This window comes from Diadema antillarum, unplaced genomic scaffold (assembly GCF_040938485.1).
Source record: "Diadema antillarum isolate AM-2024a unplaced genomic scaffold, OU_Dant_1.0 seq00001390_RagTag, whole genome shotgun sequence".
NCBI lineage: Eukaryota > Metazoa > Echinodermata > Echinoidea > Diadematoida > Diadematidae > Diadema > Diadema antillarum.
The window spans coordinates 915841-937500 of record NW_027272145.1 but is presented as its reverse complement, the minus strand read 5'-3'; the positions used below and the strand labels follow the sequence as shown (position 1 = coordinate 937500).

The following is a 21660-nucleotide window of genomic DNA, read 5'->3' as shown; positions in this document are numbered from 1 at the left end:
GTGATCATGAAGAGGTTGAAGGCCGCCGATCCCACGATCGTGCTGGGCCCGAGGTCGCCGGACTCGAAGCCGTTGCCGACGATCTCGATGATGGAGAGGAGGATCTCGGGGGCACTGGAGCCCAGGGCCATGAGGGTGAGGTTGGCGACGGTGTCGTTCCAGACACGGATCTCCACCTCCTCCACCTCGCCGCTGGGATTGACCCGCTTCAGCTTCCGCGTCGAGCTGGTGATGACCTCGATGGAGCACATGAAGATGTCGGCGATGATGGACACGCCCATGAAGCTCCAGAGGAGCCCGAGGAGGTAGATGAAGGTACGGAACCCGAGGTTCCATCCCGACTCGTCCGTCAGCGGGAGGATGATCCCCGTACAGTGGGCCTTGGGATCGGTGGAGTTGTCCATCGCGGCTGAGAGGGGGGTGGACAGTCAATCTGTTTTACTCCACTGGTGATCTCACAGAATTTTTCAGGACCAGCAAAAGCAGACACCGCCTCAGGCTTTCGTTCTCATGACCTGTGTTAAGGTGTGGACATCCATAATGAAACATCCTTTGAATCAAAGAACTGGAAATGAACTCAATTAAAGTAACATTTTCCGAAATATCAGTTTGGCTTCCTTGGGAGAATGAAGCTAGATCCCGAAGATCTACTTTGACTGGATGAATGGGAAGAGCTTTATTGGTTTGATATGGACAAATGATGAGACACAAACTTGAGCATTTCGCTCTTATCACACAGCTGACTGGAATGCTGCTGCCTTATCACGCAATCACTAACTTCTGCGCCAAGTATGGCTCTTCAGTCATACTTTGATTTACAATGTAGTTAATTGATATGGGCATTGGCCTGCAGTATTGAACTCTAACATTCTCAGCACAACACAAGATATACAGTCGATTTTCTTTACCTATTTCTACTCATTATACCATATAAGGCTATCAATGGACCTTCCTCATGGCAAGGAAATCACTGTTTTCTGGCTTAATTTGAGTGACCTCATGAAGAGTGTTGATCAAAAGAGAAAAAAAATCCACAACTGCACTCTTTCTGGAAAACAACAAATGAACAAAATTCCCTTGATTCTTACTGAATCATGTTATTGGACTATAAGAGCATATTATTTTCTTTATAATGTGCAGTACCATTGCTTTCTATTGCTATGATTACATGATAATCTACATTTAACCCATTTGATACTGAATTCTGAAATCTCCATAGACTTATTCCACAGGCCACCAGGTTCCCATATGGAATGGGTTAATAGTGCTGTTTCTGGCTACAGACAAGTGTAATCATTGAAAGATTTCCACACACGGCTCACAGTACACAATCCAGGAAGGTTTGATGGCCAGCAGATGTGACTTGCATTTCAGCGCTTTCCTAAAACATTATTTAACGGCTTTCTTAGAAAACGATGGTCAGTCTTTGAGAATGAACAAACACTTGGCCAATTTGAGATATTAGTAACATCCTTTCCTGTTCTTCTTCCAGGAAATATGTGACTGCCACTGCTTGATGTTCTAAGATGAAGATTATGTACATGTTTATCACAGAAAGATACTTGGGGACACACCCTAGGCAGAATATGTAGCGCAGATAGGAGAGAAATATTGTGTCAGCACTCCAGTGTCACATTTTGATAATTGATTTGCATTTCCTGAACAGCAACTGTGCAAGACATGTGATTTGAGATGCTTATACAATGTAAATGCCAACATTGCCAGACAGCATGTTTCTGAAAACAAAATGGCAAATTTTCATTCAAAATGATATTCCTTCTTCCAAAGCTTGTTCTTTATTATCTCACCAATGCTGACAAAACAAACAAGACATATATCGCTACTCTATAACTTTCAACTATTTACACTATCTGTATGAATGTTGTATATTGTACACCGGACGTAAAATAGAGGCAACATAAAGAGTTTTGCTGAAGCGCATTTTATCTTCTTTCCATTCATCTGTACCACCATAAGAAATTTATGTCTTCACAACATTCTGCTATCCATTTTGAAAATCCAAAGACTTGTTTTCAATACCCCTCCTGCATAATATGACTCATTAATTTTCTTTCTTCAAAATGGAATCATATCATTCAGTTAATTGATATCTACAGCAGTGGGTCAGCTTACTACTACTCTAAACCTGTTGGGGACGTGTCCTGAGTACACTTGGGCAGGAGTCTATGGGAAATGCCTGTTGCAGCAAAATTAGCTCGTCCTACTCTTCTTGCATCAATTACACACAAATAATAAAGAATAAAACAAGCTAAAGTCATGTGCAAATACGTTCCATAATATAGACAACCACTATTCCGTCTGTTGGGTGCAGACTGACTGTCAAATAATCCACATAATAAGAACAAATATTTGCACCAGAATTGGCTGTCCAGACATGTGTGAATATGGAGTACTCAGTATGAGTTGGATGAGCTTCAATTACAGGTCCCACAATGCATTGTGCAGTCACACTGAACAAGTGAGCATTCACACAGATAGCTGTAGGTGACATATTCCCCCCCCCCCCCCCCCAGCTTCAATTTAAAGGGATGGTATAGTATTGGTTGAGGTAAGGATTCAGCTTTGTTTGTGAGATACTTAGAAACCACTTTCTGAAATGTTAAAGAGCATACAATTCTAGACGAATTCAAAGTTTACTTGATGAGAATCGATTTTAAAATGGATGAGATATCTAAAAACTATATATACTGTAAAACATGATATATTCGCGGCACGAAATTTTCGCGAAATGGAGCTGACGGCCTTTTTCGTGGCATGCTGCCACGAAAAAGGCCGTCGGCTCCATCAAGAAATTTTCGCGAATTGCCACTTGCGTTCAATGCATATAGTGTAGATAAGACATGTCGCGTGCATTTTAATTTCGTGAATCTCGCGACATTCGCGAAATTAAAATGCACGCGAACATTCCTCATTTTACAGTATTTATCCTTATAAAAGATGGGTTCCACCTTTTATCAGGACCACTTTAATATAAATATCTCAGCAATTTCAAAACTACTTGATATCAAATAAACTGTGAATTCATCTCAGAATTATATGCTGTTTGATATTTCATGAAGAGGTTTCTCATCATCTTAAAAAAATCATCATCAAAAGCTAGAAACCTGAAGCACAATCTCAACCAAAATCATTCCTTTTAAGTGTGTGCATTTATTATATTGTAGCCTCTGTATCCAAAGCATTCCTGGACACAAATCATCACCCTAGACAGCATATCACACTGCTCTATAATGGCATCAAAATGACTTGTAATTCTAACTGGAGTCCAAGGCCTACTGTCTGTACATGTTTTATGACTGAGCTCAGTAACAGTTGCTTATATTACAGCCTGCTAAAAGTAAACAACAATGTAGAAAAGATCAGTTAATGGGCTTGGATTGGATAATATAAGTTTTACATAGTTGTCTGTCACTTCCCGATATACTGTAAAACGAGGAATTTTCGCGTGCACTTTAATTTCGCGAATTTCGCGAGCGCAAAGATTCGCGAAATTAAAATGCACGTGAAAGTCCTTGTTTACACTATTATGCATTGAATGCCAGTGGCACTTCGCGAAAATTTCATGTCACGAAAAAGGCTGCCGCTTCCAATTCGCGAAAAATTCATGCCGCGAATATATCATGTTTTACAGTATTTGACTCTAAATCAAACTAAACACACATACATTCAAACATTGGGAGCATTCATACTTGCAGGAAAGTAATGGAAGGGGTGGTTATGGTATGTACGTGCTGTCACTAGAATTACTCTGCAATGATCTGTGATTACACATTGTAGATTTCCTACCACTTGGATTTTTTTTTTCAAGTGCAAATGAACATGGAGAATTTTATGTTGCTTTTGTTGTTTTTGATATTTTCAAACTCTGGCAGTCCTTCCCTGTTTTTGCAAATGGCCACCCTCTCTTGCTGCTCATTGGTGAAAAAAAAAAAAAGAATTAGATTTTTTTTCAAATAATTCTCCTGACTTTTGTTCATGTCAAGCATGAATGTTTCTTGTACTCCCCACACCACTTACTAGCAGAGTGTATTCTACCGGTAGCATCACATCCAAGCAAGCACACAAATCAAATGTTTGAAATGTGAATGCGAGCATTTTTTTTTTTTTTCGGAGAGCAGGGAATGCTTCACACGCAGCATTCCCACGCTGAGTTGATACATTGTCTGTATGCAGTATGTGGGGCTAGAAATGCCATACTGTAATGCGGAAAAGTGTGATCTCAAATGCATTTAGGCCAGAAATGTGTTTCTGTAGAGATGGTAAATGCAAAGTCATTTTGAAACATGTTTTTATCTCGGACCTACCCATGCCAACTACACATGATCTCCACTCCTCAGGTCGAACTGCACAATAGAGCTGCGCGGAAACAAGACCTTCCTCTCGACTCGCGAAAGAGACGATAAACGCAACAACTCAAGAAATGCGATCTGGAAGGACTTAGCGAACGCTCGTAGATTTTGATAGTGGGTATTAAAGTGTGTTTTAAACATGGGAGAGATGATAAAGGCAGCCATCATGTACTTTGCCAATCAAATCTGCAACATGACAGAAAATAAAGCTGACTGGATCACTAACATTCAATGTCAATATTTCAAGGAAATCCACATTCATAATGCAGTGGCACTAAACATGCTCCTATCAACCAGGTATACATGGCCGGCTGGGACAAGAGCCTTTGAATCGCCCTTGATCGGAGATGCAGGCTGTCATCCCATCATTGGCATCATGCCACAACAGGCTGGATGGGTTGCCTAGCAACAGGTGTGGAGCGTGAGGGGAGACGAGGCTAACCCCGAACTGGATGCTACTTTCCAGCACATGGTGTTGGAGCAACGCCGACATCGGTCCACCCTACTCTAAGCTCCCTCGCTTGCTCTAATGGACCCAATTCTGTTGATTGCCGCATTTAAATGACAAATGGGCTCGCGCCACATCAATCGTATCTCTGTAATTATTAGATGGATATGCTCTTTAACTCAGTCTGCATGGATTTGCGTAAACCAAATTGCTGTCAGAAAGTGTGTTGATATATTTTTCCATGGGTGTGTATTGCTATCTGTAGAACAAATTGCGCTGTAGCACGAATTTTTACAGAACAATACCAAATTACCAGAGAAATAAGTTAGCAGTTTATATTAAAACCTGACCCTTCAACATACATCTTCCAATCTAAATTACCACATTTTTCTTACAATTCCAGCATTCTCAAAACTGTCAGCAACAGCAAAGCACTGAGTCTGCTCTCCCAATGTTTGTGTCAACTTTAATCTCAACTGAATTTTACTGTCACAACTGCAACTTTCCGAATCAAGCCCCACACAAACTCCAGCTGCAATAGAAGTAACAATTTCCCCTACAAACTCGGCTACCCTGGAGGATAAAAAGGGACAGGTTTAAATCCCAGACAATGCAGAGCACTATAAAGGCATGTTAATTTTCTTTTAAGTTGTTTTTGAAGCCAATGTTTAGTTCCAGAAAAAACACCAAAAAAGAGATCAGGGACTGTTTTAGATCCCAGACTAAGCAACACACTCTAAAATGTCCTTTTCGAGCCAAAAAAGTTCTGAGAAAATATCACATAGGATTGTTGCTTTGCTCTTTTTACAAGATCACTAGAAACCTACTGCCAAAGTACAATAATTATCATGCTGTAGTTTGAGAGACGCACACACCCAAAACAACATTTTTACCACTCTTTTACATTTTGATCCTTGCATTGAAGCGAGGAAGAAGCATGAAAGGCTTGGAAGTAGGCTTGTTTGTGAATATACTGAATATGCCATACAGTGTCTATTCAGCGAGTCTAATTTTTCACGAATCGGGACTTCCCGACAATTTCGCGAGTGGTTACTTTCGCGATGGTGAAGTACATTTCTGAACGGAGAAATTATACGCATGTATGTCACATTCGTGCCGGGATCAGAGTTACCATCAATGCGTGTTTTTAAGTTCGCGAATAGCACCTGCTCGTGAAATTTGCAAAAACATGAACCTCACGAAATATTCAGCGTAAACAATATTTCAGGCCACACTGTCCGTCCATGAGATGGATGGTCTCATTTCTATCAAATGACGAGCCTAATATATACATGAGAAACACACATGGGGAGGGGGTGGGGTCAAAATGATAGAACCTGTGTAGAAATCCTCATTCGTCAAAAGCAGCGAGCGAGCTGGCTGGCTGAGTTTGTAATACCAGAGACCACTTAATAATTCATCTCTCTGATTAACCTGATGACATCCTCGCCTTTGGTGGATGCTTAGCACGAGCGAGTGCGCTCTTAATGCAACCCCTGTATAGGATGCATACACTGCAAATGCAAGATTAACCGCTAGCATTGACAGTGTATCAATTTATATGTTTTCATTACCTCAGGCAGACCATCCACACTGCATGTTAATGATACTTCATCTTACATTATTAGCATTCCTTGAATAGAGAGATGAGGGAATAAAGATTAGAATTCATTAGCCGTCATAGCATGTATAATATTAGAGATTTTTTTTTCCCCAATTTAGTAAAGATTCATGATTGGACTATAAGTTGAAATGTTACTTTTATTCCTTTGACCACAAAACACTGATGCTCCTATTGTTAGCTTGCTTATAGTCATATGACAATGTACATTTACCTACAATGCAAAGATGACAAAATGGAACAGTTTCAGAAAAAAAAAATTTTTTTGAAAGGGACAAAAATAGATAAAAAGTTTCATTATCATACAGGAATGTATTTGACCCAATATCCTTTCTACTGCGTATATTTAATAGACAGCATCTTGCAATTACAGTTGAGTTCCGTTTTTCTTTATTTTACTTGAGATGGTTTCTGCTCCAAGCGTGAGAGGACAAAACGTTGAGCTGCCACATTTCTGAATGGCCTCCATGTTCGACTTTGCAGTCATACAAAAATAGAAGAGGAGCAAGCCGGATTATTGAATTGATGATGGTTCCACTGCACAGTATAATTACATCATTCACACAATGCACCAATTAACCCTGATAATTACTGCACCCCGTAATTGTTTGGCACAGGAGGGAAGATTGGGCATTAGCTGTAGGAAATCAAATAAGGAGACACACAAACTCGATTAGTTTTCAACGACGTGATGGATGATAATAGATGACACCACACTCCACAACTGATGGAGAAAAGCATCAGTTTGGATTCTTTCTGCCCTAAATGTCAGCACACAAGAAACAAAGCAAAAAAAAAAAAAAAAAGAGAGAGAGAGAGAGAGAGAAAGATCACTACCGTAAAACTGTAAAAGTTGATTTTGTGTGAGTAATTTTTCACCACTGGCCACTTTTTTTGTCCTCCCATGGCTGGCCACTATAGACAGGTTTGATTGTGATATGTTTTTTCATAACTGTTGGAAATACATGTAGACTCGTTTGCAACTTGGATTGAAATCATTCTACAGTAGTCAGGTTTGCTGATCAATCTTATGAGACTCTGCACTCTACTGTGTACTATCCCTGTAAACAAACAAAATCAACACTCAAATCACTGGCTAATAATTAACTTGCCATAGCAGCAAATAATTAGTTACAAATTGTTGTGATGATGCAGGACTTGAAACTATGACAGTAAACACTGTCACTAAAAAGTGCTCTTCCATAGCTGTGCAGTATCAAATGAGTCATCAAGCAATGTACTCTAAAGACCACAAAAACAAACAAACAGACAAATTGATGGTGAACATTTGTATCACTCCCATGCATATCATTTAGAAATTTTCAACACACACCAGTGGCAGAACAGCTACCGGTATATGAAATTCAAGGCTTTCACAAATCCAAAAATAATTGATAAATGGTCGTGTTTAATTACTGGAAATGCCTCGCTGATCAAAGCTACAGACAAGCCAATCTTGTGAACAGCATTCCCGTATTCTGAGGGTTAAAGGGTGTGTACAGTTCTGGTTGAGGTGAGGATTTAGCTTTTAACGTTTTGCGAAATATTCAGAAGCCACTCTATGAGATGTCAAAGATCATGCCATTCTAAGGGGTATCAAAAGTTTATTTGATGAAATTTGGTTTCAAAATGGCTGAGATATCCAAAAACAAAGTGAAACAAAAGGATCCTAATAAAAGGCGTGGCCTGTCACCTTTTATTATTACCACTGTTCTCGGTATCTCAGCAATTTGAAAACCAATTTTCATCAAATAAATGTTGAATCCTTCTTAATGCTCTTTCATATTTCATAAGAGGTTTCTCATTATCTCACTTAGGAATGTTCAAAACATGAATCCCCACTTCAACCAGTACTGCACAGTCCCTTTTAGGGGCATACAGTAATGGTTGAAAACAACACATTTACCTTTTCTGCAATAAACATGATCAGTATGTTGTTATACAATTTTGGAAAAACAGTGTTTTCCATGAACTCTGCAGTATTTTGCAATTGTAATGATATAGTCTATTACTGTCTTTTTTTTTTCTTGAGCACATAGGGACATTGGAATTATAGAATAGATGAGTTTTACCCTATATAAGCATTGTCAAATAATGTTATTATCTTTTTGCGGAAAAATATTAAAAAATGCTGTAAAAAGAATCCAAAATGTAACAGTTAGTATGCCTTGAGCTACTTATCAAAACAATGCTGTAGGCTCCCCCCCCCCCCCCCACCTACTCTCCTGCCCTTCTTGAATGCTATCCAGGAAGTACACTGTAGGTGCACTGAAGACAGGCAAGGTGACTACCATGTACAGATCAACCCTCTCTGACACGCCCACCTCTGCCTCTTCCTCCCTACACCTACATCTATAGTGTATGCTCATCAAAGATAAGACCACGGTATGCATCTTATACTACACACCGTGCTATTAACCCTGTGGATCGGTTGGCAAATTCACGCACCAGTGCAGAAGGGGCTAATCAACCCAAGGAGCTTCAAACACTGTGTTTGAAGCTCCTTGCTCAACCATCCCATCCCTCACACACACAAACACAAAAGGAAACAAATGGCCCAGGGAAATTAGGGGCTTACAAGTCCTACTTTAAACCATTGAGGAGTATTCTAAGGAGCCTGATCAGATGACCTCAATCTCTGCCTAAAGAATACCTACCTACTCAAGCACAATTACAGTGGACTCCCATTTATAACGAAGTCCTCGGGACTGGCAGTTTTTTTTCGTAATATCGAAACTTCATTACAACAGGACAAGCAATAAAAACATAGAGAGGATAATGTTGCGGCCTGAAATCCTACTTTGTTATAACTGGAATTCGTTCAAAACAACCACGTTTTTTATAACGGGAGTGCACTGCATAGAGATATACCACAGGTCGCACATAACCCTCAAATTTTCATTCTTGGAGAGGGTTCTAAACATGTTATCAACTGTTTTGTTATATCCAGTTACTCAGGTACAAGCATCTTACATGCTACACATACACTTGTCATCTTACCTACACGTACACAATCTTCTCATGATTAGAGCACACATTATGATTGGACTACGTGTACATTTGTGAGCATGTAGCAGTTGGTATTCACATTATAAGGTAAGCCTGTCTGATGAACTATGACCTACAATCACTTACACTAGGCAACGAACGAGGGAAAAGCTGAAAATGCCATCCTCAAAAACTTATCTTTTCACACAGAGACACACTAACAAACAAACAAACAAATTTTTGCATACTGTTACCTCAGAATATTAATCCATTTTCAGCAGTGGAGTATATCTGCACAAGGTTCTTTCAAGTTCATCTAATTTTCCACAGTTTCCAACTTACGCCTTTGAATTATTAAAGTTTGCTACCAACATTTGGTCGCAAAACATCACAACTACTGTAAAAGTGGATATTTTCGCGCAGCTAATTTATCGCGCTTGGCCAGGTTAGAAGAGTTTCGCGTGTTTTTAATTCCGCGGAATCAAGACATCAACTACTGGAGCATATAGAACACAAAAATATTCGCGTGCTTTTATTTTCGCGCAAACTTCTGGTTGCGCAAAATGCGCGAAAATTTCCACTTTTATAGTAGTCAGCAGAAGCCATAAAGCCCCCTAAACTACTGAAAAACCAGAGACATTCATGGCATGAAACTTTCGCAAACTGGAGCCGACAGCCTTTTTCGAAGCACATCACAAATTGCCACTGGCATTCAATGCACTGTGTAGATAAAAACCTTTCATAAGCATTTTACTTTCGCGAATCCAGGCTCCTCACGAAATTCGTGAAAGTTTTATGCACGCATTTCGTGCATGCATGTTTTACAGTAACATGCTCAGCTCTGGCTCTCTATACCTTTTGCTCACAAAGTAAGTCCTAAATATAGCATAAGTGTTTTTGAAAAAAAAAATGTAATAGGACAGGAACATCAGTCTCATATCTTGTTTATGAACTGTCTGCCAATTTGACAAGAACTACAATGGGTGCAAACTGCCTGTTTCCAGCCAGGATGAGTTTCCTTTCCTACTCAATCAAATAATCCCTCCTCATCCAGCCATCAACATCACTTGACTATTATTATAAACAATGCTGAAAACAAAAGCCTCCTGAACAGTCAGGTGCCTGACATCTGTGCTGCCTTAGTCTGATTTCCATACTGCGATTTACATGTAAGTAACACTGTCAAAAATCTCATATGCAAAGTACAGTGGAAAGTTAGAAAAAAGAGGTCTTTTGGATCTAGGGAAACTTTTATCATTACTGATATTCAGAAATATCACAGTCCCACCAACACACACACACACACACACACACACACACACACACACACACACACACACACACACACACACACACACACACAAAACCAACAACAACAACAGAAATGATTCAAAAAGCAATCAGGAAAATACTTCATTCAGTATGCATACTTGTGTGTTAGTGTTACATTTATCTCAATGGGCAATGATACTTGAATCAGGAAGATTTTTATACTCTGAGATGCCTAGAGACAGTAAGTGATATCAAAGTTTTTAGAAAGCCTCCTGCAACACAAGGGAGACTTCTAAGTAGCTCTGATATTTGGAGCTAGACATGATAAAAGACAAACAAGTACTGGGACCAAAGGAAAGAATGAATCATAGTTAAGCCATATACCATGGTACATCTTAAAGACCTAATAAAATGGTTTAGGCATTTTTTTTCTCAATGATGTAATAATATTAAATGTTAAATTCTAAGTAATTCTATGGTTGTGCGGGGTTTTTTACTGTTCTGAATTTTGTTCTATATTTGTTAACATAATGGATGCAATTTCCTCGGTTTTGGAAAACTTGCTATACTTTCGCTGCATGCGGCGCACTACCACTTCTAAATTGTGATGACGTCTAAGAACGGAGTCAGTCGTTCACGACCAGTCTAGCCGTAGCCAGCGAGCTGGCAAGGCTATGCTAGCGCAGCGCAGCGACAGCAGCCGGCCGGCGGCTGCACTGGCTAGCGCTGGCGGGGGAGCGAGCTAGCGAGCGCATAGCAGGTGCTGCGCTGCACTATTGTCATTGGCTAAGCCTTTAGACAAAAGAATATTTAATGAACTGTATCGGATTTAATACTGCCAATAATACAGATTACAACTGTGGTACGCTTGGATATCCATTATTTTCGGCAAACTCGTAAAATAGGCCCCACCACTGCGTGTCTGTACTAATAGTAATACTACGGCGACTCGTCTGTTTCAGCCCCACCGTGTGGCGTTCATCTCGGTAGGTAAGCACGGCGGTGGGGCTGCCTTCCACATTGAATACTCGTGAATGTGGCGAAAATGACTTCATAATATGGCCCTTGACTAATTTAATGGTCAATTTAACCATAAATACAACCCTACCTAACCCTAAACCCTAGGAGGACCTACCCTTGCTTGCTATAAACGCACGGGTACGGTGCACGCGCACTGCGGTGGGGCCTATTTCACGATAGCCCCACCACCACTGCGTGTCTGTACTAATACTACGGCGACTCGCCTGCTTTATAGGCCTAGACTTACTCATGAATCCAGCCCCACCGTGGTATTCATCGGTAGATAAGCACGGCGTTTGGGCTTCCTTCCACAGTATGATTTTTAGCACAAAACAAAAACTACTGGACCAAAATTGACGATAATTCTTGGTATCGTTTTTCTTAGAAAATGGCGCATCTAAATTACTGATAACAAATGTTGCAGAAACTGACTATGGGAAACTGGTTAGGCCTTTTTTTTTTTTTTTTTTTTTTTTGAGCCACGACCCACCCTGTAACAACATATCCCCCTAACCGTTAGGCGTTAGAGTGTAGCCTCTGTACTACTACAAAGATTCTGCTATTACTACTTACTAGTCTACTAGACCTAGTGCCGTAGTGGTAATAGTACTACTACTAGTAGTAGTACTAGTAGACTAGCTACTATTACTAGTAGACTACTATAACTACTAGTAGACTGCTACTAGATCTACTACTAGACTACTACTGGTAGTCAAGGCCGACGGGCCAGGCCACGGCCGGGACGCTCCTGCTTGCTTGCTGCGGCCGGAGTAGCCGCTCACTTTGTGAGCGAGCTGGGCCTGTTCTTCTAATCTACTTACTAGACAAACAGTTACAACTTACAATGTCAATCATGTAGAATACAGTATATCCTTTCTAACGTTAAACTAAATATGGGGGCATACCAGACATACCACTCTGTATTTCCCAGGCGATCGTTTCCGTGAGGTCTATTCTCGGGCTTGGTGCCATGTTCATACGCTCTTGCACTGGCAGCGGGCGATATGCAGCTGGTTCATATCGGTAAGGTGCAGCCCCACGATAACGTTCTGGTTCATCAGCTGCCTCTCCCTCCCCATCTTCCCCTTCAACTTCATGTGCCTCCTCTTCTTCTCCGCTATCGTCAGAGCTGCAGTCTTCATCATCATCATCAATGTCAAAGTTTACCCATATAGGGGAAGACATTATGCTCGAGGTACCAGGTATCTGTGCAAGCTAACTTAGTGATAATGTACGTGGTAATGCGTACATGTCGACAGTCAGTTGGTCGACCGGGAGCGCACATCCCGCGGGCGGGCCTGGCCGGGCTAGCTATCGTGTACGCGGGTGTACCAAGCTAGTAATCTGAGTGCTTGTGCTGAGCGGCGTCTGCTAACTGAGTACAACTCCGTGCTTATACGTCATCAATCGGTTCAGGGGTGTTGGTCACGTGACTATCTTTTTCGCAAAAGCTGCAACGGGGTCCTCCAAAAATGTGATATTTGGGGGAGTTTCTAGAAGCGATAAAAACCGGAACGACACTGACAACATATTTACATTGATAATCATGACATATATTTTAAATTTCTTTTGCATATTAAAACATTTTGCAAGCATTTTATTAGGTCTTTAAGTTACATCAAGGAGGTACTAGGCAAAGCTTTGGTACCTCCTTGGTTACATGCAGGTTAACACGCAGACAAAACTCATGGTTGAGTATGGGATGCCAAGTGTTGCATGACAATGTCAAATGACGAATTTGTGACAAAATTGTTATTTCATTGATGAAATGACAATTTCATTACGAAATTATTATTTTGTAGATGAAAAATTGCTATTTCATTGCCAAAATTGTCATTCATGACGAAATTGACATTGTCATCAATTGTCAATGAAAAAAGACAACTCCTCATGAAATTGTCATTTCGTGACGAAATGAATGACATTGTGATGAAAGAGACCATGCAACACTTGGCACCCCATGATGACCACGAGCTTATCCTTGAAGTTAAGGGTAAGTGTCTGTACGTAACTTTTGTCTGGTAAGCTTCTAAGGTATCATGAAATTAGTGACTATCTCCTTACATTTGCGGCTTTACTGCGAAATTTTTGTATGGTATGGTTTTTTTGTGTGATACAACTGAACTATTACATATATATGCATCAAATGTGATAATTCAAACATTTTTTTTTTTTTTTACCACTGCTCCCAATATTAGATAGTGACTTTAAAATACCAAGAGATATCATTAGACTTTAAAGGACAAGTTCACCTTCATAAACATAAGGATTGAGAGAATGTAGCAATATTAGTAGAACACATTATTGAAAGTTTGAGGAAAATCAGACAATTCGTTCAAAAGTTATGAATTTTTGAAGTTTTTGTGCAGTATCCGCTGGATGAGAAGACTACTCCAGTGTATGAATAACTTAGATGTCACATGCGTACAACAATATAAGGAAAATATAAAGAGAATTTCACAAAATGCCATCTTTTGAAAAAAGTACACATTCCCCTGACTCGTTACCGACAAATGTTATGGGTAATATTATTCCCCCTGCCTGTAGAAAGAGGCAAGTCAAGAGCTCTTTTATTATGCGAAAAAAGTGAAAATATGTTGAATTTTCTTTTACATTTTCCTTATACTGTTGTACGCATATGAATCACAAGCTGTAGTAGTCTCCTCATCCAGCGGTTCCAACACAAAAATTTTAAAAATTCATAACTTTTGCATCGATTGTCCAATTTTCCTCAAACTTTCACTGATGTGTTCTACTAATATTGTTGCATTCTCTCAATCCTTATGTTTATGAAGGTGAACTTGTCCTTTAACTTCACAACTGCACTCTGTGACAGTTTCCCAGTCAAAAGTGAGAGAATGAAGAAATCACTAAAGACAGAGAGAGAGAGAGACGTTGATGACTTCATGAGATGGTATCTGCTCCCCCCATCATCCAAACACTCCCCGATGGTCTCACTCATCAGTAGCTGCTGGGTGGCAAACAGCCGCGCACCGCGCCGCGTTTCGCTCAATCTTCAAGAGCGTCTCTGGCAAACCTCTCTCCTCCCGTGACTCACGCCCATGAGCTCACATTTGCAAAATTCCTGGCCCACAATGAAATCTGATCAGAATCCGAACGGCAGCAGAGTGTCACCCATAACTGTGGTGGAAACTAAAAGGTACTGTTTAACATTGGGAGCAGTGATTTGAAAAATATTTTTCAAGATATTTTGTTTGATGCATCTTGTATGTGTTGGTCAGTTGTATCACAAAACATCCTACCATATAAAATTTTCGCAATAAAGCCTAAAATATAAGGAAATATCAGTATTTTTTCTCATTAAACCATAACTGTAGACGGTTTAGTCTGGTAAAATTTTTATTCTAACTATTGTTCATATTTTGTGTCTTTAACAATCCTTAACGTTGATTATACGAATTCAAATTTTTACAGTGGTTGTTTCTATCCCAAACTCACATTTTGGAACTGTTTTAAAGCACTAATGCTGGGTTTTTGTTTAATCTGCAAATGGAAAATTATGCCTTAAAAATTTGATCGGAATCCAAACAGCAGCAGAGTATCAACCATAACTGTGGTGGGAACTAAGGGGCATCTGATCTTGGGAACAAGATTGGGTAAAAGTCTCATGACTTTTTGTTTTCTTTGTTTTTCTGGCAATTGTTACAAATAAATCTTTCATTACCCTTCAGGATACTTTATACTGCAATTTTTACTGTCAGTATAAATCATCAATTACTAATATAATACATTTCCCTGGAAAATCAACAGAGATAATTCACATAGCAAGCAGATATGAATTATAAATGAATAAATCCCAGTAAATGTGTATCTTTTGAAATTGTACTAATGGATGAAAGGGTACATCACTCAAGCTCATTGAAAATAGGCCAACTGATTGCTTTTTCAGCTACAAAAAATCTACTTGAATTATTGCATAGCGCAGTTTATAAACAGACCAACAGCAATAAAACTTACATCTCAATTCAATAAAATATGTTTCCTTCAACTGAATGCATGTATCCATAGCAATTTTTGATTTATAAGCTGCTTAATAATATATCCTGCCTCAGAACATGCCTATTACACCCAAGGTCAGCAACACATAATATATGCTTGCTGACGGCAACGACAAACTGCTGAAAAATCATTATGATAATGAATGTGATATTGGAAACACTATACCTGGAGGGTGAAAGACGTCCTTATTAGAGTATTATCCACTAGCACACTTGAGCAATGAATTACGCAAAGTAGGTATATCAGAGGTCGTGTCGTGGTGCATGCACGCTGGTAATGGTAGAGGTATGAACGTGTATATGCATTCAATTTAATTGGATTTTCATACCATGGGAGGTGAAGTGACACTTCCACCTATATATTATCATCAGTTTTCTCACACACTGTATACTATAGGACTCTCAGAGAGTGTTTTCATGATAAAGCTTTATGAGAAATGAATATCATAAATGCATCTCACATATCCAATTATGCCACAGTAATTTATCAGTGTCAGAATTCGATCTGTAGCCACAGCAATCTCTTCTTATGAGATTTGCATGTACCACATCACTATGATTTTACAGGTAAAACATCCTCTGTTTAACATTTCAATGACAAGAATTATAGTGCTTACAAGTCTTTAGCCTTGATCTATCAATTCATAGACTTTTTATTCTATCAATACCTCCTATACATCCTAGAATTTCAATTTACAGATGGCATCCAGCATTGTTAGACCATTTTAAAAACAGAATTCTGTATAAAATGAAATAGTTGTGCACATACATTGTAACAATTCCTCTGTGCGAATTTTTGCACAGCTGTCTGGCTATGCTGTGTGAAGAATTCAGATCTACACTCACTTTTATTTTCTAATTCATCACAGCCATGAATCAAATATTGCATTGATACAGTACATGTATCATCAAACCTGATGAGTCAGGTCTTCCAATGTTTCAATGTAACATACGCATTAGACGGGTGTAATTCATATACTGTATACACTATAATTTTCGCGTACATAAATTTTCGCGAATTGCCGATGTCACACATTTTCGCGAGTGGTTAAATTCGCGATTGGGGGACCAGAGAAAATATGAAGTGACAAAGAAAGTGTGAATTTTCAACTTACTAGCATATAAGAATGATACTAGTTATACACTGCATGAAAAAGACTTGCCAAACTCTGCGAACTAGTAAGTTATAATTCAACATTTTTGAAGTGGTTAAGTCCATCGCGCTGGATTTCTGATGAGTGGTCTCCTTGCGATAATGGATTGGCTCTCTACAGTATTCGTAAGTAGACGTGGACGTGCGTAAACAAGCTTAGCCAGTATGGTCTGTTCGGTAAGCCGGGACATGGTAACATGGTATTCTAGTACTGAAATGTTCGTATCATCAAGGCAAGGGATTCATTTTGGAAGGTAATATTTTCGCGTGTTGTTAATTTCGCGAATAGCTCCCGACTCGCGAAATTCGCGAAAATAAAACCCTTGCGAAATATATAGCGTATACAGTACAACAAACGAATTTGCCACAAATGATTTAGTGGCATGTACAGTATGAGCAGGCTTTCATACACTTCAGTTGTGCTTGCACTGTACATTGTTATTGGATAAAAGTATCTGCATTACATAGATACTTCATAAACAAGGAAAAGTAGAAATTACGCGGTGCGTAATATATGTCCCCGCCGGAAGTAGCATTTAGTAGCAAAATGTACAATATAGGTAAAAAGATGAAGGTCAAAGGTCAAAGAAGTCAAAGGTCAAAATTCTATGTAGAAGTTTTGAAGCCCTCACCTAGTGCCATCACATAAAGCAAACGGAATCGAAATCGGGTTAGAAATGGCGAAGGAGTAGCATTTTGTAGCCAATGTACAAAATAGGTAAAAAAATCAAGGTCAAAGGTCAAAGAAGTCAAAGGTCAAAATTCTGTGTAGAAGTTTTGAAGCCCTCACCTAGTGCCATCACTTAAAGCAAACGGAATTGAAATCGGGTTACAAATGGCAAAGGAGTAGCATTTTGTAGCAAAATGTACAATATAGGTCAAAAATCAAGGTCAAAGGTCAAAGAAGTCAAAGGTCAAAATTCTGTGTAGAAGTTTTGAAGCCCTCACCTAGTGCCATCACATAAAGCAAACGGAATCGAAATCGGGTTAGAAATGGCGAAGGAGTAGCATTTTGTAGCCAATGTACAATATAGGTAAAAAAATCAAGGTCAAAGGTCAAAGAAGTCAAAGGTCAAAATTCTGTGTAGAAGTTTTGAAGCCCTCACCTAGTGCCATCACTTAAAGCAAACGGAATTGAAATCGGGTTACAAATGGCGAAGGAGTAGCATTTTGTAGCAAAATGTACAATATAGGTCAAAAATCAAGGTCAAAGGTGAAAGAAGTCAAAGGTCAAAATTCTGTGTAGAAGTTTTGAAGCCCTCACCTAGTGCCATCATATAAAGCAAACGGAATCAAAATCGGGTTAGAAATGGCGAAGGAGTAGCATTTTGAAGCAAAATGTACAATATAGGTCAAAGGTCAAGGTCAAAGGTCACAATTGAAATTCTGTATAGAAGTTTCAAAGCTCCCATGTAGTGCTATCATATAAAGCAAACAGAATCAAAATCGGGTTAGAAATGGCGAAGGAGTAGCATTTTGAACATTTTGATCACACACGGACGCACACACGGACGGACACACGGACACACGGACACACGGACACACGGACACACGGACACACGGACGGACACACACACGTACGGAGCCCGTTTCATAGTCCCCTGCTCGAACTCGTTCGGCGGGGACAATAATATCACTTTTGAAATCTTATTAAAGAGGATTTATCAATAGGGGATATAGTCAGATATTAAAAAAAGTACTTTTGTAGTATTTTCATTTTTTTTTTAAAGCAAAACCAAGAAGATTTGGAGAAATCAATTTCAGAAAGACGCACAGACTCCCACACTTCACTGCAAAAATAAAATAAAAAAATCATCAAATATGCCATGGCATGTATGTTCTTACGATCCATTCAGATCATGAACTTGATTGACATGTATGTGAGTGGGTGTATCTTTCCACTGAACTCGTCACGATGGTAACAGGAAACAGAGGGGTCAATCCATGTCAAATCATCCAGTGCTTGTCACCCGACCCCCTCCGATTTTCTTTAAAATCGCACCAAATGTTCCCCAAAGTGTCTGACGGAAAATTCCAAAATATTTTGCCCCAAGGTCAATTGGTTGCTAAGATACAGCCTCACATAGCAACCGATGCGCATTCCAAAATATTAGTTAAAAGAAAATTAGGCATTTTTGATTGATTGTGGTAGCATGGATATTTATGCAAAAGTGTTCATTATCTGGAAATTGAGAGAACTTTATAGTCTTTGCAAGAAAAACTGACTGTGACGCGAAATTGACTTTTCGTTAACGTGTACAAGGTCACCGAAAATGGTGTTGAATGTTAATTTCGAAAATGTTAATGCATATTTAGAGGCTAATATCTTCCACATTTCATCACCTTAGGTTCTAAAATATTATGCTGTTGAAGGCTCTGACTTGCTCAGTAATTTTGAAAAAAATCAGCGGATTCGTGCCCACCGTTTTTACGGAGAGCGCCCTCAAAGTTGACAAAAATGAAAAATGTGCCAAATTCAAGGTCACGGATCACCCTTCGTCCCACCTAGGAATGGCATCAATTTTTTTTGTATTGATAGACATTTACCTATATTATATTGGGTTACCAAAGAAATTTTGCTCCCGAAATGTTTAATGGTAAATTTACCCCACTGAAAATGGTCGTAAATGGCCAAATTCCCATGTAATATCACATATTGGGTTTAGAGGACATTTCAAATGTCAATGCTTTCAAGATGACAAGCCCTAGCCCTGTCATATTTGCAGTAGGGGTAGTCTGTTATACATATTTTAGTAATATATACCACAAAACACTTTTATTACAAAATAATGACCTTGAAATTTAATCCAAAATTTGATAAAAACAATAAGTCGCTCTATTTTCCTCATTGCACTGCATGTAATATAATGTGTTTTGAAAGACTTTTCACAGAGCAATATTTCAAGAATTATGAAAGCTGACAGCCTAACTTATTAAGGCTCTAAACTATTTGTGCTGTTCTTTCAGATTTAGTGTCAATTTGATCATGAATGTTATACCCTTGACCATGAAGTGCTTCTAAAATTAGGTGTAAATTTATTAACTACACATTAAAAGTACACACAATGACAGGACTGTGTTTTATGGCATGATAATACTTGTGATTCTTTCACAAACACAAAAGCTTTTTAGAGTGTAAATGTTATTTACTGGAATTAATCTATACGTGCTTGCAAGATATGTTACAATTAATTGCTTTGTTCTGACAATGACCCTCAATATCAATCACAAAAGGGGACAGTAATATTTTGTGATTTTGTGTGCATTTCCTATGGAAAACAGTGCTTTGTGGTGAAACTCATAAAAACTTGACCATTTTTACTATCCATCACTTTGATTGATTAATTCTATTCAAATTATGGTAGAAAAAGTGGGCTGTGACAATTTTCAATAAAAAAAACACAAATGCTGTAGAAAATAAAAAACAAAGAAATACATAACAAATATTCCAAAAACAAGAAAATACATAAGAATGGAAATGATTTTGGAAGTTGTCATAAGTTACAGAACAAATCCCCCCAAAAAGAAGACTCTCAGTGCTTTTAATGTACGTTTCACAGGCTAGAATAAGAATCTTATGTGTTGGGCGCAATGTCCATGATATCAACTACATGTATTATTATTATGTACTTAAATACAGGTCTTTATGGGCAGGAATAGGCATTTCTCCTGATTTTGAAGGTCATAAATTCAGGGTCATTGTCAGAACAAAGTAATTAATTTTAACATATATCTTGCAAGAACCTATAGATTTATTCCAGTATATAACATTTACACCATAAAAACTTTTGTGTCTGTGAAAGAATGACTAATATGTTATGCCATAAAACACCTGTTGTGTGTGTAATTAAGTAGTAAACAAATTTACAGCTATTTTTAGAAGCACTTCAAGGTCAAGGGTATAACATTCATGATCAAATTGACACTAAATCTGAAAGAACAGCACAAATAGTTTAGAACCTTAATAAGGTAGGCTGTCAGCTCTCATAATTCTTGAAATATTGCTCTGTGAAGTCTTTCAAAACACATATTACATGCAGTGCAATGAGGAAAATGGAGCGACTTATTGTTTTTTATCAAATTTTGGATTAAATTTCAAGGTCAGTATCATGTAATAAAAGTGTTTTGTGGTACATATTACTAAAATATGTATAACAGACTACCCCTACAGCAAATATCACAGGCCTAGGGCTTTTCATCTTGAAAGCATTGACATTTGAAATGTCCTCTAAACCCAATATGTGATATTACATGGGAATTTGGCCGTTTACGACCATTTTCAGTGGGGTAAATTTACCATTGAACATTTCGGGAGCAAAATTTCTTTGGTAACCCACGATAATATAGGTAAATGTCTATCAATACAAAAGAATTGATGCCATTCCTAGGTGGGACGAAGGGTGATCCGTGACCTTGAATTTGGCACATTTTTCATTTTTGTCAACTTTGAGGGCGCTCTCCGTAAAAACGGTGGGCACGCATCCGCTGATTTTTTTCAAAATTACTGAGCAAGTCAAAGCCTTCAACAGCATAATATTTTAGAACCTAAGGTGATGAAATATGAAAGATATTAGCCTCTAAATATGCATTAAAATTTTCGAAATTAACATTCAACACCATTTTCGGTGACCTTGTGCACGTTAACGAAAAGTCAATTTCGCGTCACAGTCAGTTTTTCTTGCAAAGACTATAAAGTTCTCTCAATTTCCAGATAATGAACACTTTTGCATAAATATCCATGCTACCACAATCAATCAAAAATGCCTAAT

General features: G+C 38.7%; 1 protein-coding gene across 3 annotated transcripts in view; it reads right to left on the bottom strand.

Annotated features, from left to right (window-relative positions):
• Window positions 1-21660, bottom strand: part of LOC139708931 (sodium/calcium exchanger Calx-like) — a 95485-nt gene that overhangs the window by 42109 nt on the left and 31716 nt on the right. For 2 of the 3 annotated variants that reach the window (XM_071620895.1, XM_071620896.1), the window contains exon 2: window positions 1-515. This exon is cut by the window's left edge and continues 121 nt beyond it. In XM_071620895.1, coding sequence (XP_071476996.1) covers window positions 1-404 — 404 coding nt within the window. In that variant the 5' untranslated portion in view covers window positions 405-515. Of the gene's footprint in view, window positions 516-21660 lie in introns of those variants that run through there. The other variant, XM_071620897.1, reaches the window with a different exon arrangement.